General features: G+C 41.5%; 2 protein-coding genes across 2 annotated transcripts in view; both read right to left on the bottom strand.

Moving 5' to 3' along the window:
* Agbl2 (ATP/GTP binding protein-like 2) overlaps nt 1–2,863 on the bottom strand; it is a 34,970-nt gene extending 32,107 nt beyond the window's left edge. Inside the window, exons 1-2 of the mRNA XM_013029980.1 lie at nt 2,828–2,863; nt 2,272–2,335 (exon numbers count right to left, since the gene is read on the bottom strand). Coding sequence (XP_012885434.1) covers nt 2,272–2,335; nt 2,828–2,863 — 100 coding nt within the window. The remainder of the gene's footprint in view (nt 1–2,271; nt 2,336–2,827) is intronic.
* A 1,045-nt stretch (nt 2,864–3,908) lies between these two features.
* The window catches only part of Fnbp4 (formin binding protein 4), a 43,432-nt gene continuing 29,492 nt past the window's right edge, over nt 3,909–17,848 (bottom strand). The window contains exons 7-13 of the mRNA XM_013029954.1: nt 17,684–17,817; nt 16,533–16,717; nt 9,276–9,586; nt 9,010–9,154; nt 7,751–8,103; nt 6,127–6,284; nt 3,909–5,435 (exon numbers count right to left, since the gene is read on the bottom strand). Coding sequence (XP_012885408.1) covers nt 5,345–5,435; nt 6,127–6,284; nt 7,751–8,103; nt 9,010–9,154; nt 9,276–9,586; nt 16,533–16,717; nt 17,684–17,817 — 1,377 coding nt within the window. The 3' untranslated portion in view covers nt 3,909–5,344. The remainder of the gene's footprint in view (nt 5,436–6,126; nt 6,285–7,750; nt 8,104–9,009; nt 9,155–9,275; nt 9,587–16,532; nt 16,718–17,683; nt 17,818–17,848) is intronic.

Genomic DNA, 17,848 nt, shown 5'->3' with positions numbered 1-17,848 from the left:
CAGCTTTTTCTGCTTATGTGGTGCTGAGGAATCGAACCCAGGGCCTCATGCATGCAAGGCAAGCGCTCTACCACTGAGCCACCTTCCCAGCCCTCCTAAGTCTCTTGAATATCTCGGATTATAGGCATGACCTTCTAGTACCAGCCATTATTTTGATTTTTCAAATAGTTATTACGTTCTGGCTTACACAAATTACTCCCATTTTACAACCAAGGAAGCAAGAGTGAAGAAGAGATTTGATGATGCTTTTTTTTAATTTTTGAGTTTTCTTTGATGAACTGGGAATCCAATGAGGGTTCAAGTATTCTATCACATGAACCATATCCTCAGCTCAATAATTTTCCATTCATTCATTCATTCATTCATTCAGAGGCGAGGTCTCACTGACTTTCCCTAGGTTAGTTTCAAATGTGTGATCCTGCTCCCTTAATCTCCTAAATACTGATATTGTAGGCATATACAACAATCCTTGGCTTTGAAGAGGAGACCTGAGAAGCAGAATGACATAATAAAATGAAAAAGGGCTTGGAAGACAGAAAGAACCAATGGCTGTAAGAGCTGCTATGGGAGCCAACCCGAAATGAAAGCAGGTATCAGAACAGAAGTACTGTACTGAGGGCAGAATCCATTTTGTCCTGGGGGTACTTGCTGATTCTGGCCAACTGAAAATAGTTTTCAATGAATTATAGAAAATGAAATAATAAGAATGTTGAACAAGGTTACTGAAAATAAAATTAATACTAAGTTGGGCAGGATGGCAACCAGGAGGTGGAAGCAGCAGGATCTTGAGTTTGAGGCTGACTTGAATTACATAGCAAGATCCTGTCTCAAAAGGCCAAGGGCTGGGGTTGTACCGTAATGATAGAGGGCTTGCCTAGCATGCACGGGCCCTGTCTTGATTACTAGAACTAAATAAAGACAAATAAAGGCAGGAGGATCCTGAACTTAAGGCCAGATAGGAGTATATAGCAAGTTCCAGGACATCCTGAACCACAGAAAGAATGAGGCCTGTTTTAAAACACACACAGACACAGACACACAGACACAGACACACACACACACCACCACCACCAAACAAACCGTCAGTCTAATTTCTGTAATCAGTATAAAATTAGAAATCAATTTTTATGATGTTAAAAAATATAAAGTACTATGAAATAAAACTAAACTTTTATTAAGAGACATTAAAGAAGGCCTATGTAAATGGAGACTACGCTATAAATGACTCAATTAAAAACAATATCTTTTTTTTGTTGTTGTTGGTCGTGGGGCTTGAACTCTGGGCCTGGGCGCTGTCCCTCAGCTATTCAGCTCAAGGCGAGCGCTCTATCACTTGAGCTACAGCGCCACTTCCAGTTTTCTGGTGGTTTATTGGAGATAGGAGTCTCATGGTCTTTCCTGCCCGGGCTGGCTTTGAACCACGATCCTCAGATCTCAGCCTCTTGAGTAGCTAGGATTACAGGCGTGAGCCACCAGCGCCCGGCCAGTATCATTTTTTTTGAAATTTGATTTACAGATCCAGTGTAATCCCAATAGTTTTGTTTTTTAATTTTCTAACTTTAAAGGACTGCATGAGGCTGGGAAGGTAGCTTAGTGGTAGAGTGCTTTGCCTAGCATGCATGAAACCCACCCCTGGGTTCAATTCCTCAGTACCACATAAAGGGAAAAAGCCAGAAGTGGCTCTGTGGCTCAAGTGGTAACAGTGCTAGTATTGGGCAAAAGAAGCTCAGGGACAGTGCCCAGGCCCTGAGTTCAAGTCACAGGTCTGACAAAAGAAAAGAAAAGAAAAAGTAAAAGACTGCACAAGGGGGTCCAATAATTTTTTTAAATAAAAAATTAAGTCAAGCATGGTGGCACCCCTGTAATCCAGCGCTTGGGAGTTCAAGGCAGGAGGATCTTGAGGTTGAGGCCAGCCTGCTATATAGCAAGAACTTGTCCTCAAAAAGAAACAAACTAAAAGCTATTTTAATGTCAAGTAGTAATTAAGACATGGTGCTAGGCATCAGTGGCTCCTCTGTAATCCTAGCTACTAAGGCTGAAATCTGAGGTGACTAAGTCGGCCCAGTAGGCAAATCTGGAAGACTCTTGTCTCCAATTAACTAGCAACCCCCTTCCCCCCCCCAAAAAAAATACACAAACTGGAAGCAGAGGTGTGGCTCAAGTGGTAAAGTGAAAAGCCAAGTGAGAGCAAGAAGCCCTGAGTGCAAGCCCAGTACGGCACAAAAACAAGAATGAAAGGGAAAAAAAAAAGAAAATTGAATGAGCTCTTACCTTTAAAATAGCCATAATATTGGAGGTGATGGTGCATGAAGTCATCATAGGGATCAGGATGAGTCTGTGAAAGAAAAGTTCATCTCAATCACAAAAGTCCTTTCAAAGGATGCTGAATATTTTGTTTTTTTTTTGTGTGTGTGTGTGGGTGGGTGTGTGTGTGTGTGTGTGTGTGTGTTTGTGTGTGGGGGGGGGTCGGTTGTAGGGTTTGAACTCTGGGCCTGGGCGCCTGTCCCTCAGCTCTTCAGATCAAGGTTAGCGCTCTACCACTTGAGCCACAGTGACACTTCTAGCTTTTTCTGCTTATGTGGTGCCGAGGAATGGAACCCAGGGCCTCATGCATGCAAGGCAAGCACTCTACCACTCAGCCACCTTCCAAGCCCCGAAGCTGAATTCTTAACAAAAAGTGCCGAGCTAAGTCGTATGTGACAGTGTACTACTGGAGGCCTTCTGTAAACAAACACACTGAGATCCCTGTGAACGATCCCATCTCAGGGACCAAGGTCTCCAGGGGGAACTGGGTTTCTGTGGAGTTCTGGGGTGAGTGTGTACCCACCTCCTGCTTTAGGTCAGTTTCCAGTGCTGGGAACATGTTCCTGCTGCATGATACGCGGAGGGCCGTCTGGAGTCACCGCACCTAGGCTGCCTAGTTTCCACCAGGGCAGCTGCTCACATGCGAGAAGCTGCAAGTCAATCCCGGGAGCAAGTGTGAAGCCCTGCCGGTGCCCTCTTCCCGCACCTCCCCGCCCACCCATTGGAGCACCCCGGAGGAGGGGGGCCCACACGGTGGTTCCCAGCACGCACCCCGGGGCGGGGGGGGGCACACCTGAGGGGTCAGAGGGCGCGGCCGGTCTTCCCGCCCAGCCTTCCCCAGGCGCCAGGCCCCTGGCTGGCCCCATGCTTCGCTCTCGCCGCGGGAAGGAAATGGGGGTGGGGCGGCCTCCAAGACGCTGAAGATGGCAGGGGACCAGGTGGGCCCTGAAACGGAATGAAGTTCTGAGCCCGCGGGGCCTGGCGGGACCCAAGCGGGGGCGGGGATGCGGGGGAGGAGAGTGTCGCCGGGCGAGGTGGAAGGCCCGCGGGGTACCGGACGTGAACCCTGCCAGTCCAACTCACCTACACCGCTTTGGGCGCCGGCCTGGGTTTCCTGGCAACCAGGAGCCGGAAGCAGGGGGGCGGGGCTGCCCAACAGCCAAGCCCCGCCCCCCGGAGCTGGGTCAGGCGTCGGAAGTTAGTTTGCTCTTATGGCAACCACTACCCCACTCATCTGGGCATAGTGTTGGGTCTTCATCGGATCTTCCAAGTGGCTCACTGCCTGTCAGCTTGTGTGTGGCGCTACCCGGGCTAGAACTCTGGGCCTCGGGTTCCCGCTTGGCTGTGTGCTCAAGGCATGACCCTAACCACTTGAGCCACACCAATACCTGTGGGATTTTTGGAAGCCGTGTCCTCTGGAGCTAACTTGGAATGTGATCCCCAGAACCCATCCACAGGAGTACCTACACACAGGCAAGAGCCTCTGCGCCCGCAGCTTTTGGGCTGTAGTTTACTCATTAGCCTCTTTCACTTTTAATTAACTAAGTAGCCTAGTCAGATATATCCCAGTCTGGAAAACTCCCCAGTCAGGACAAAAGCTTTGCTAGTTGATAACCTTATTTATTTGCATAAATTTACTCTAAGCAAGTAACAAAAGAATTTTATATACAAAACAGGTATCCCAATATTCACTATGGTAAACAAAAATTCAACACACTATCATACATGACAATGACCAGGTTAAAAAAATTTAATTATATGCATAGGAATATGTGGATATAAGATTTAAACTAATGTCTTTGGTCAATTATATACAACTATTAAGTATACATTACTTTTATAATCACCTTTGTATACGTAAGAAGAAAAAAGCCTTTAAAGCACCTTTATATTTTTCAGAATGTTAACCACATTACATCATTTCCAGGACTTAAGTAGGTCAAATTTTATAAATAGGGTATAAGCTCCAGAAACTGAGCACCATCTGGTGCTAGAGGCCTATTTTTCTACATCCCCCCACCCCCAAGATACTGCTAGCTTCTTCATGAATGTTTGTTCAGTTGTGCATACCTTGCACCACATTTGAATAGAAAACAGCAATTAAGAATTGAGTAAAATAAGTCCTGGTTACATAATTGTGGAATAACAGTTTAACGAGGAATAGGATAACCAATCAGGAGTATAAAAAGACTTTTATTAGTGCATATATACATATTTACAAGGTCAGAATCTGGAGAAATACAAATAGCTTTGAACACAAATTTGCTTTTCTTCAGTTTAAAGTGACTTTACCTGATTGTGATAGTACAGACAATGAACTATTTTCTAAATACTGGAATTTTATGGAAAATACATTCACACACAGAAGGAAGGTAAATTTTAGAATATGCAAGAACAATGGAAACATAATACATAGAGCGGCTACTGTTACACTGTCACATATTTTTCACAAGGGAAAAATTTCAAAATAAAGGTATGAACGCCCATGGCTGCTATTCCTGCCTGTACTTAAAATTTAAATATGCTACCTAGTGTGTCAAATCCTGGAACTTATGAGAAAAGATTTACTTCTAAGGCTGGCCATCAGACAGACCTCAACATCTCTGGGCAGACTAAAGAGGTCAAAGAGAGATCCAAGCAGAGTAGAATAAAAAGTTGCCTTCTTAATTGAACTTGTTCTGGAGTGGAAGTTAATGAAGTGTGTCAAATGGGAATTCAATTAAGATCTAATAGGCAGGAAAATCCTTCACTTTTTGTCAAGTCCCCTACTGAAATGCCATGCTCACAAGCTACATATTTTTCAAGATTGATACTAACATGTTAAGACTGCCTGTGAGAATAAAAGTAGCCACATTAGAGCAATTCTAATCACCTCACCTTCAGCAAACAGAAAAATTACATTTCATGAATGGACAACTTTGTGAACATATGCTCCTGGCCCAAGAAAGGCTCTCCTCAGTAACACTTATAATTTATTTGACAACAGTAAAACTGGTTAAGACAACACAAAACTAAATTTAAAAAAAATACAAAAAAACCACTATGTGTTTGGAGCCATTTTCCTCCTTTTCAGTCTTGCTCGCCAGTCCTCAGGAAGGGCTTCAAAGTTAGCATTCCTTTCTGCCATGCCACTGTAAAAACAATATATATATATATTACTTTACTAGAAGGAAAAGAACCAAACTTTAAAATTTTGAACAAATTCAACTAATTGAAGCTGCAAACCTTGTCTATTATACTTATGTTCATGAAAATGTTTCAGGTTTCTAAGCCAAGTATAGAGCATTTTGTCTGTTATGGACTGCCATTTCAAGAATATGCCTGCTCTTACTCAGTGACACGTGGCTTAAACCTGTAATCCTAGCTATTCAGTAGGCTGAGATTTGAGGATTGTGGTTCAAAGCCAGCCTGGGCAGGAAAGTCCTTGAGATTCTTTTCTTTTCTTTTTTGGTCGGTCGAGGGGCTTGAACTTTGGGCTCGGGCACTGTCCCTGCACTCTTCAGCTCAAGGCGAGCGTTCTATCGCTTGAGCCACAGTGCCACTTCTGGTTTTCTGGTGGTTTATTGGAGATAAGAGTTTCACGGACTTTCCTGCCTGGGCTGGCTTTGAACTGTGATCCTCAGATCTCAGCCTCCTCAGTAGCTAGGATTACAGGCGTGAGCCACTGGCGCCTGGCTCCTTGAGACTCTTATCTCCAATTAACTACCAGAAAACTGGAAGTGGTATTGTGGCTCCAAAAAAAAAAAAGGAAAAAAAAGAATATGACTGCTCTAAGATGACAACTACCACTACAAGCCTGTAATGTGATGGGTTGGCTTTTACCTGACCAGCTGTTGCTGTTTCCACTCTTCAATTCGCTTCTGTGCAGTAGATTCCCGATCCTCTTCACTAGAACTTGAGTTCTCTTCTTCATCCAACTCACGCTGGATGCTCTGCCACTTCTTTACCAAAGATGGCATTTTTGTTTTACTCTTTTTTGTCTATAACAAAAGTTAAAGTCAGAAGAAATCTTAATATATAAAATAGGAATAGGGCCCTCCACCTTGGAGATAAGACCTTTGTCTGACTTTAAATGGAAAAACCGATTTTGTTTTACATAGGGTTTTATTATGTAGCCTAGAGTTGCTTCAAAATCTAAACTACTCCCTTAGCCTTCTAAGTGCTGAGATTAACGGTGTGAATCACTGTTTTTGCCTAACATACTGAAAAGTTGTTTATTTTCCTGTCAGTCATGGGGCTTGAACTTGGGGCCTAGGCACTGTCCCTGAGTTGTTTTGTGCAAGGCTAGCACTCTGCTGCTTTTAGCCACAGTACCACTTCCGGTTTTCAGGTGATTAATTGGAGATAAGAATCTCAAAGACTTTCTTGCCTGGGCTGGCTTTGAACTGTGATCCTGTGATCTCAGCATCCTGAGTGACTAGAATTACAGGCATGAACCACCAGTGCCCAGCTTAGAGTAGTCATATTCTTGAAATGGAAGCCGTTACAGACAAAATGCTCTATACTTGGCTTGGAAACCTGAAACATTTTCATGAACATAGGTATAATGGACAAGGTTTGCAACTTCAGTGAGAGGTTTTTACTTTGCTCAAAATTTTAAAGTTTAGGGCTGGGAAGGTGACTCAGTGGTAGAGTGCTTGCCTCGCATGCATGAAGCCCTGGTTTCGATTCCTCAGCACCACATAAACAGAAAAAGCCGGAAGCGGCACTGTGGCTCAAGTGGTAGAGCACTAGGCTTGAGCCGAAGAGCTCAGGGACAGTGCCCATGTGGAGTTCAAACCTGACTGAAACAAACAAACAAAAAAAACCAACTACAGAATCCAAACAGTAGTATTAACAAGGATCAGCATGTAGGTCAATGGAATAAAATCCAAAGTCCAGAAACAAACCCAAACATTTCGATAAGGATGACAGAATTGTTCAATGAGGAAAGTATGGTCTCTTCAAATAACTGGTGCTGGATACTTGGCTATGTACATCAAAGAGTTGGGCAATCAAACCTCAGTATCCCTATTTTGAGGGCTAGCAGGTCTTGAGTTCAAAATCCAAAACTGCCCAAATAAAATACTGACATACAGTTAAGTGCATGAACTGTGAAAACAGTAAATAAAGGAAGCCAGAAACACAAAGCAGATTGGTGTTTCCCAGGGGATGCAGAAGAGGATAAAGGAGTAACTGCTTAATTGGCATTCTTCTGTTTTGCTTACAATTAAACAGAGGTGGTAAATGCACAATACAAATGTATTATTATTTTCTTTACTTGGCAGTACTAGGATTTGAAGTCAGGAGCTCACATTTACTAGACAGGTACTCTACCACTTGAGTCATACCTCCTGCCTCAAACTCTGTACCTGATGCTTTTGCTCATTGGCTAGTGCTCTACCAACTGAGTCATGCCTCAAACCCCAAAAACCTTTTTAAATACAAAACACCTTAAGAGATTCACCTTATCTTTCTTTCCTTTTTTCACCTTCTCTGGTGGTGGCACTTTGGGAGCTGGTGGTGGTGGTGGAGGTGTTGGAGGGGGAGGAGGAGGAGGAGGAGGTGGTGGTTCTATAATGGCAGTGGCTGGCACAGTACCCCGGGCCTGGACTGACGGTAAGGACGGAGTAGTTACTCCAATTGGGACAGAACATTCAGCATAGGTCATAATTGTAGATGCTGCTGCTAGTCCAAGGTAATTTGACTGCAGGTTCAATCCTCTGGCCTGATGACTCATTCCTGCAGCTGGATGGCTAACTGACATTGCCTGGGATCCAATCCCTGTAGCCTGATGTCCAATCCCTGTGGCAGGGTGACCTAACACAGGAAACAAAGGAAAATTTTACAAAAGGGCACTAACAAGACAGAACCAAGGAGGAGGACAGAGGAATTGGGGGCTAGAACAATTAAAATCTTTTCAATATGCCTTTTTCTAAAAAATAGAAAATATAACCATATTTACTAAAAGCAGAATATTAATTTCTGAATATTTTCATACTAAGGAACTTAAGCATCAAAATCACTCATTAGATAAATTCACAGGAAACAATTTGCAAAGATATTTGCCAAAATTCACCATCCCACACTTTTCTGAAGTTTGAACTCTGGGCCTTGGTGTCATCCCTGAGTTTTGTTGAGCTACAGCTCCACTCCTGGCTTTCTGGTGATTAACTGGCAAGAAGATTCTCATAGACTTTCCTGCCTGGGCTAGCTTTGAACCATGTCACTCAGATCTCAGCCTTCTGATTGAGATTACAGGCCATGAGCCACCAGAACCTGGCTCTTGCCAAACTGCTTTAACAGTGATTTTTTTTTTTTTTTGGTTGGTTGTGGGGCCTGAACTCTGGGCCTGGGTGCTGTCCCTTAGCTCTTCAGCTCAAGGCTAGCGCTCTACCAGTGGAGCCATAGTGCCACTTCCAGCTTTTTCTGCTTATGTGGTATACTGAGGAATCAAACTCGGGGCCTCATGCATGCGAGGCAAGCGCTCTACCACTGAGCCACCTTCCCAGCCCCTTAACATTGATTTTTTTTTTTAATTGTGAAAATACCGTACAGAGGGGTCACCATTACATGGGCAAGATAACGAGTACATTTCTTCCTTAGTGATTTTTAATAACAGAATAAACCCCTATCAACAGTCTTAATGATCTTTAAAACAAAAAACAGAATCTAGTTCTGGAAACAAATGATACATAGAAAAAAGTACATTTTAATCTTGCTTACCTGTGGTAAGAGCTGATTGGCTATAGAGCACTGGAGAACTACCAATGGTAGCTGATCTTTGAACCACTGCAGTACTAATTTCTGAGGCTTTCCTCTTTATTGCTTTAGTAGAAGGAGAACTAGAGATGGTAGAATCAACTGAACTCTGAAAGACAAACAATGTGATCAGTGGCTGATAGCTCTGGTTAAACATATTATTCTAAAGTAAAATGTCACCAGTCAAACTCGTTACCATAACTATTCATAATTCCACAGGAATTAATTACCTGGCTAGTTACAACTGTGGTTTGTGTGGAAGGTTTCAGAGGAGTATCCTCTTCTGTTCCTGGGGCAGGAGGTTCCTCACTTCCCTCATCCTCCATTTCTACCTCCTGGATCTCACCATCTTCTGCAGGAGGAGGTGGGGGTGGTGGGGGAGGAGGGGATTCTGGGGGTGGAGGTGGGGGTGGTGGCATTTCCAAGGGTAATGGAGGTTGAAGTACTGGCACATTTGACTGAAGGAGGGTCCAGAATGGAGTAAGTGGCATGAGTGATGAAGAGGAAACTTGACCAGGAAAGGATTCTTTACAAAGAGAACCTATGAAAACAGACAGGAGTCAGGGAAAAAGCAAAACAAAAGCACTGTAATCTTCAAAGCAATAGTCAATTGACCATCGAAACAAACATCAGTATTAACTTAAGACAACGTGAATAGTAAGTTTCAAAAGGAGTGACTAGCAAAAATCTAGCCCATAGCAACTACTCCACACTGATGCTATTTAAACAATAAACTAGTTGGAAAATGACACCATGGAAGAGTTTAATTTATAACACACAGCATTTTTCCCAGCTCTAAAATACTACTCTCTTCTTTGGGTCCACATTTAAGGATCCAAAGACTATCAATTTATCTCAGTGGGAAATCTGGTTATCTGAATTTGTGGTTTGGAAATTTCTATTTTTGATGATAGGGCAGTACAGCCATAGATAAGAATACTTTATTTCAAACATTCAGTTTGCAATTCCCTGGAATCATTTCATGTCTCAGAAGTGAATCACATCCATTTGTAATAGTGATTCTACTTGTTTTTTGGTGAGTAGAAATGACATAGTATCCATTTAAAATTCCCATAAAAATTCTTCCCATTTTGACTATCTGGGTTACTAGGTTAAGTCAGTGTCTTACTATGTAACACAGGGTTGGTTTCAAACTCCATCTACAGCGTATGCTTCTCAAGTACTGGGATTGCAATGTGTTGCTACACCAAACAATCTACGTTACTATTTCTAAAATTCCATTTGCAAGGAGTTACCTGTTGACCTTGTCACAACTTCAAATATCTGAAAATTACATTCATTTGCTAATCACGGTAACTAGAAGTGAAGGCAAAAGGGTAACAGATTTTTTTCTTATAATGATAAAGGAAAAATTTAGGAGAAGATGTTTTCAAAATAAATGAGATTTTTGAAAAAAAGATATTTGAAGATGGGTTAGCAGAGTGACTCAAGTGGTCCAGTGCCCGTCCCAAAGTGGAAGGCCCTGAAAATCCAAGCCCTAGTACTAACTCAAAAATATTAATTTAAAAATCCTCTTTTGGGCTGTATTAGCTTTTTTGCTCATGGCTGGTACTCTACCACTTAAGCCATACCTCCAGTCTAGTATTTTGCTGGTTAATTAGGAGGAAAGAGGCTGGCTTTATGGCTCATCAACCCTCAGCTCTTAGCACCTTGTGAGTGACAGAAGCTTGGGGGGAGGGAGGGAAGGATTTGAGTATGAGAAGGATTTGAAATCACCACTGATGAAGTTTAAAAAATTCGAACTCAAAATCTGCAGAATAAGCTTTCCTCCAATTTTGTGAAAGGCACCATTACTATAATTTCTCTGCTGGGAAAAGCTTTTGTAAAGATTAGAGAAAATAGGATATACTTACTTGTAGCCTTCCCCATCCCTCTTTATCGTCAATAGGGAAGTTTCACAATATATGGGACATTAGATATATATCCCAGCAATGTTGAGGGGCTTTTCTCCCTAAAAATCATAGAATTTAGGAGTAGAAGAGACATGAGAAATTATCTAGTTTAACTTCCTCATTTCAAAGGTAATGAAACCCAGGCAGGAACTGACTTACTCTAGATCACACAGCTTTAAGGCCAGGCCAGAGTTAGATTTATGAAGTTGACTCATATTGTTTCCATATTTACTTTGAAATATGCCTTTACTACTAAGAAAAAGGGCACTGGAATTACTAGAAGACACGAATACAGTTTTCCAGGTACAAGACTCCATGTGACTAATGTTTTATGTTTGGCAATAAGTATTATTAATTTATCTATCAGTTTATAGACCAACTCTGACCTTGGGAAGGAACCCTACTTATAACAATACATCAAAACTACATCAAAATTAAGATAATAAACACCAAAGATTAATAACAATTATTTAAAGATTAAATGTCCTCTTACTAAACTAGCCATAGTAACTATGTCAGATAATACTGACAGGATTTTCTTTTATTATTATTTTTTTTTTGGGTTGGTGTGGGGCTTGAACTCTGGGCCTGGGCGCTGTCCCTCAGCTCTTCAGCTCAAGGCGAGCGCTCTACCACTTGAGCTACAGCGCCACTTCCGGTTTTCTGGTGGTTTATTGGAGATAGGAGTCTCACGGTCTCTCCTGCCCGGGCTGGCTTTGAATCGCGATCCTCAGATCTCAGCCTCCTGAGTAGCTAGGATTACAGGCGTGAGCCACTAGCGCCCGGCATTGGTACTGACAGGATTTTCAACTTAGGTATCCTATCACACCAATACATTTATGATGAAAATACACTGCTATTCAGAGAAATTCAAGGAAATGCAAGATGTTCAAAGTTAGTAACACAGTTCACAACCTGCAGAGAACTAACCAGAATTAACTGAATTTTTTTAGGTCTAAGACTGACTCAAACTTGGTACCTGCCACTTTCACTCATGGGCAAAGGCTCTACCAACTGAACTGTGCTTCCAATCCCTTAATTACATCTTGTATAAACCAATGAGACTACACTACTCTTGATACATTTGGCCACATGTTAAGGAGCATTTTTAGAATACCTGATCCCAAACTAAGTTAATTCACAATATAAATGCCTTAAGCCAGTACTGTGGCTTGAACTTAGGGCCTTGTGTTCTTGCTTGGCATTTTTGCTCAAGGTTGGTGCTCTACCACTTGAACCAGGAGAAGGAAGTTTAGTCTTAAATGATTATTAATCTTCAATGTTTATTACCTTAATTTAGATGTAATTTTGATGTACTATTATATAAAGTAGGGTTCCTAGCCAAGGTTAGACTTTGTCTACAAACTGAGCCACCTCCACTTTAGGCTTTTTGCTGATCAACTGGAGTAAAAAGATAAAAGTCTCACAGGCAGAACTCTTCTGCCTGGGCTAGCTTCAAATTGTTATCCTCAGACTTCAGCCTTCTCAGTGGTTAGGATTATAGTTGTGAACCACCAGTGCTTGGCCAAAAGTTGTAGCTTAAACACTGATTTCTTTTAGCTTAAGGTCAAAGTTGATGAAAAATATGCTATATGATTGTCCATTACAATCTTCATTCCTAAATTTAACCTGTTGGGTGAAATTTACCATGTAAAAGAACATTCTGATGTCCAAGGAGATTTAAGTAACACAAAGAGCTTTTACTTATGTATTAGAATTCTACAAGCTTAAAGAGAATTGATTGGTGATACTATTTTTTTTTTTTTGTCGGTCGTGGGGCTTGCACTCTGAGCCTGGGCGCTGTCCCTCAGCTCTTACAGCTCAAGCCAAGCGCTCTACTGCTTGAGCCACAGTGCCACTTCCGATACTATTTTTATTTTAGGACTTTCCCCGCCTTGGTGCTGTTATAGGCAGCCTTCCTTTATTTAACTATCAAGAGAAATGACTACTTAAGAGGTCAGTTTTAATAATTCAAAGAAAGAGATTATACAAATATAGTTCCACAGAGATGAAAAAAATAGTTTAAGTTAGTCTCTGTGATATAAGCCCCCTAAAAATCCATTATTGTCTTATCTTTATAGACTATAAGATGTTCAATTCAAACACTGAATCAAGAAATAAATGAAATCTCAAAATGTCAAGGTTGATCCAAGAGTAATTCTTTTTCCTTTCTTTTTTGTGGTTTTGGGGGGGTTATAAACCAGAGACCTCATACATGCTAAGCACAAGGTTTAACACTGTGCTATATACCACTAGCTCCCAATTTTCCTTCCTCAATGGTGACTTTAGTTACTACTGAGTCAACAAAGAACATATACATATTATATGACTTTGTAGGTTTTGAAGTGACTGATATTGTTTTAAAATCTCATAGACCTTGTAAAAAATCTAGATTTTTTTTTTCTTCTTGTGAGTCGTGGGGCTTGAACTCAGGGCCCGGGTACTATCCCTGAGCTCTTTTGTGCAAGGCTAATGCTCTACCACTTTGAGCCAAAGCACCACTTCCAGTTTTCTGGTGGTTAAATGGAGATAAACAGTTTTACAGCCTTTCTTGCCTGAGCTGATTTTGAACCGTGATCCTCAGATCTCAGCCTTTGAAGTAGCTAGGATTACAAGGCATGATCTACTATGTACAAAGGGTAAGATTTGGATTTTATTTAGATCATGTTTATCATGTTCCAGGGCCTCTCAAGATATCCTGTTTTGTTGTTATCAGAAAAGAATGGCACTTGATCTGTATTTTAAAAAAAAACAGTCTGTGTACACTCTTAGGAGTTTGTAACTAAGTATTCAATTTCAGGACATGAACAAAGGACATAAGACAGTAGACAGGAATGAATGGAATACTCTACTTAGAATCATGACCAATACTCTTCCATAACTATCATCTGTAGTTCATTATTTGTTAAATGGCAAATAGCAGAGGGGAAAAAAACCCAACCTATTATCAGACATACCACCATTTCTAGAAAATGTCTGCATGAAAAGGTAAGTTGAAATATCCTGTAACTTGAGAAATTATACTACACTTTTGAAACAAAGTAGTAAACTACTATTGCTATTTTCTAAAATTATCAAAGAAATTTTAAGGAGTTTTTAAGGTGCTATTTTATCCAGGCTATTTAAAGACGTTAACAAAATCATGTTATATTACCAGATTTTACTGGGACCCAGAGTACCAAGTATTTTTTCTTGTTTGTTGTGAGGCTTGAGCTCAGAGCCTGGATGTTATCCCTGAGCTCTTTTGCTTAAGGCTAGTGCTCTACCACTTTGAGCTACAACTCTACTCCCAGGTTTTGATTGGTTAACTGGAGATAGGAGTCTCATGGGGATTTTTCTGTCCATGCTGGCTTCAAACCACAATTCATAGATCTTAGCCTCCTCGGTAGCTAGGGTGAGCCACCACTGCCATGCTGTATTTACTGCCTTATACAGGAGTCGTCCGTCACCCCTGCCCCCCACCCTGCCACCTCAGTTGTGGGGTTTAAACTCCAGTGCGGTCCCTGAGCTCTTCAGCTCAATCTGAGCGCTCTACCACTCAAGCCACAGTGCCACTTCCTGGTTTTCTGGTGGTTAATTGGAAATCAAAGTCTTGGGGGGGGGGGAGGCGTGCTAGAGGGGGGGAAGTTGGGGAAGGTAGGGGAAAGAGAAAGGAGGAGTAACTGTAACCCTTCTGTACACTATTTTTACAATAAAAAAAAAACCCAAACATTAAAAAAGCTAAAAAAAAAAAAAGTCTCAAGACTTTCCTGCCTGGGTTGGCTCTGAACTCAGATCTCAGCCTCCCAAGTAGCTAGGATTTCAGGTGTGAACCACCAGTGCCCAGCTATACAGGGATTTTCTATGTAGCCCAGGATAGCTTCAACCTTTTGATTCTCCAGCCTCAGCCTTTCAAGTACTGGGATCTCAATCATACATCATCATGCAAATTATAAGTTTAAGAACAAAAGGTTGCTAAGCACTGTCAAGCCCATGCTTCATTAAATTTATCTAAGAAAATTGAAATTTGGAAAAGACTTCTTTCACAAAATGACTAGCAAATCTTCTAAAAAGATATTTAAATTCTGAGAGTAACAAGACCTATGAAAGCCCTATTTAAAAAAAAAAAAGCATGTATTCCTCTAAGGGTAAGGGCACCTTAATGTCACCCTATTATCTAATTGCTTTATACTAGAATATGATGTTTTGGCGGGTAATTGGAGATAACAGTCTCATACCCTAGCTTTGAACAGCAATCCTCAGATTTCAGCCTCGCGTTATAGGTGCCACCAGTGCCCAGCGGATTGTTTATTTTTAATCATAAACTATTTTCCTTCTCTGAAATCAGTGCAAGTTTCACAATATTTCTTCTATCATTTTAATTTGTACCAATATTACATTGTCTCCCCAAAAGGAAATGTACTCTTTACCAAACTTACGTAATTGTAACCTGTATGGTACATCACCTTTATAAAATAAAAATAATTAAAAGACTACAATGGAGAGATAACATTATATCAACAGACTAAATGTTCTACAATGATGTAAAAAAAAAAAAAGTCACCAAACAGATATTGCCAGTTCAAAATGGCTAGTCCCTTATCTTTACCATTCTTGTTTTTGGAGATTCACAGCCTTTTCAAAGACATGATAGAATGCCTAAGTAAATATTCTATTTAAAAATTTTTACAATGATGCATAAAACATGAAAAAGTGTAGTGCCACCTGGGTACAGGTGGCTGATGTCTTTTATAATAACTACTAAGGAGGGTGGGATCTGATGATTGTGGTTTGAGACCAGACTGAACAGGGAAGTCTGTGAGACTCTTATCTCCAATAAACTACTCAGAAAAGGCTGGAAGTAGAGCTCTGGCTCAAGTGGTAGAGCAGCAGCCTTAAGCAGAAGCAGCTCAGGGACAGTGCCCAGGCCCCAAGTTCAAGTGTCAGGACTGGTCAAAAAAAAAAAAAAAAAGTGTAGTGCCCAGCTACACTTTTTAAAGTAGCTTACCTAATGATATAAATTAATTGCCTTTGATCTGGGTGCTGGTGGCTCACACCTGTAATTCTACTTACTCAGGAGGCTAAGATCTGTGAATTGTGGTTCGAAGCCAGCATGAACAGAAAAATGTCCCTGAGAATCCTATCTCCAGTTAACCACTCAAAACCTGTAGAGCACTGGCCTTGAGCAAAAGAGATCAGGTACAGTGCCCAGGTCCTGAGTTCAAGTCCCACAACCAACAAAAATACACAAATAAGTAAATAATTGTATTCTAATATAAAAATCTCATGTCTAAGCCAGGGGCCGGTGGCTCATGCCTGTAATCCTAGCTACTCAGGAGGCTGAGACCTGAGGATCATGGTTCAAAACCAGTCTGGGCAGGAAAGTCTGTGAGACACTTGTCTCCAATAAACCACTAGAAAATTGGAAGTGGCACTGTGGCTCAAGTGGTAGAGTGCTCGCCTTGAGCTAAAGAGCACAGGGACAGTGCCCAAGCCCAGAGTTCAAGCCCCACAACTGACAAAAAAAAATAAAAATCCCATGTCTTTTTCTCTAAAATCATTGTTGTCCAACTAGTACTGAGTAAACTAGCCCACCTGTGGAATTTTCAGAGGATTCTGTAGGATTTGAATCAGTGCCACTTTTGTCTTTCAAAGCTGATTTAGGAAGAGTCAGGTCTCTATTTTCTTGAGCTTGGCTTTCTTCCTCCTCCTCACCATCTGGGAATTCCCACTGAGACTCGCCCGACTGTTCGTTTACATAGAAATATCGTCTATGATCCCTAAATTACAAGAAAGAAAACACATGTTTTAAAATCCATTCTCCTACAAAGACACTTCCATCTGGTCCTGTCCCAGGACAAGCAGTCTGCTCTCACAGGGACGAACCTCTTCTTAGGGACTGCTATTCACAAAGGCAACAAAGAGCTTTGACAATTGAGGATGAAGAACCCAGGATAATTCAAAGCTATTTGCAGTGCCAGCAGCTCTGTGAATACAGCCCTGAGCCCTCCTCTCCAACACATGACTTAGAAAACATCTGTTTTGTTTTTTTGCCAATGCATAACAGGGTTCCAAGTTTCATTAATGAAGGGATTCAATCGCCTAGAACACTAATTTCCCTTCCAAAGAAGAGAACAACGAAGTTTGTGAAAGGTGACTCTTCCCCTCTTGGACCGTGGAATTCACATTTCATATTCTTGATATCAAACACAGTGAAAGCTAAAGAGAGGGAGAGGATCTGGGAGCTGAAAAATAAAAGAGCAAAGATTTCAAATAATGAAAAAAAAATCAAGAAAAGCCAAATATAAAAAGAAATGTTTTCATCTGACCTGCTGGCAGAGGATAGTAATCTTGTTCTTCATTCACATCTTCAGTCACGAAGTTTTCCTTAACTTCACCGAGGTTAATCAGGAGTAGTTGCTTCCAGAGGTCCTGTAAAGCGCACAGAGCTCTCGCATGCGCTTAACCCCCAAGCCCGCCCTACTCCGTGCAACACTCTGGAGAGTAAAAACCGGCTTCGTCCAATCTTGGAAAAAAATCCGTTACATGGAACATAAACATTGCTTTTTGTATCTCCAATGTGTGGCTGGCCAAACTCTGTGCTTGTGGTGCTTTGCCTGCCCAGCACCGCTAACTGTAGCTGCTCACAGTCTCCAGACAGGCTGTCATGTCGTCAGATGGTGGTGATCACAAATCATGTCTGAGATGTCAAAGGTGAAAGGTGAAAAGGGGAGAAGAGTGCGTACCTGTCCCAGTGGCAGGACCAGCCTTTAGGAGTGGCGTTTATTTCATACTGTTTTAGTTGTTCTGCTGCATCCTGAAGTTTTCGTTTAAGGTAGTTTCCATTAAGTGCCCCTTCCCGCCAGTCTGCAATTCGAGTCTAGAATCAATGGAGAAGATTTATTATTGTT

Source organism: Dipodomys ordii, unplaced genomic scaffold (genome assembly GCF_000151885.1).
Source record: "Dipodomys ordii isolate 6190 unplaced genomic scaffold, Dord_2.0 Scaffold125, whole genome shotgun sequence".
Lineage (NCBI taxonomy): Eukaryota > Metazoa > Chordata > Mammalia > Rodentia > Heteromyidae > Dipodomys > Dipodomys ordii.
Note: the sequence above shows the minus strand (reverse complement) of the source record. Positions and strands in the feature narration are given on the sequence as shown.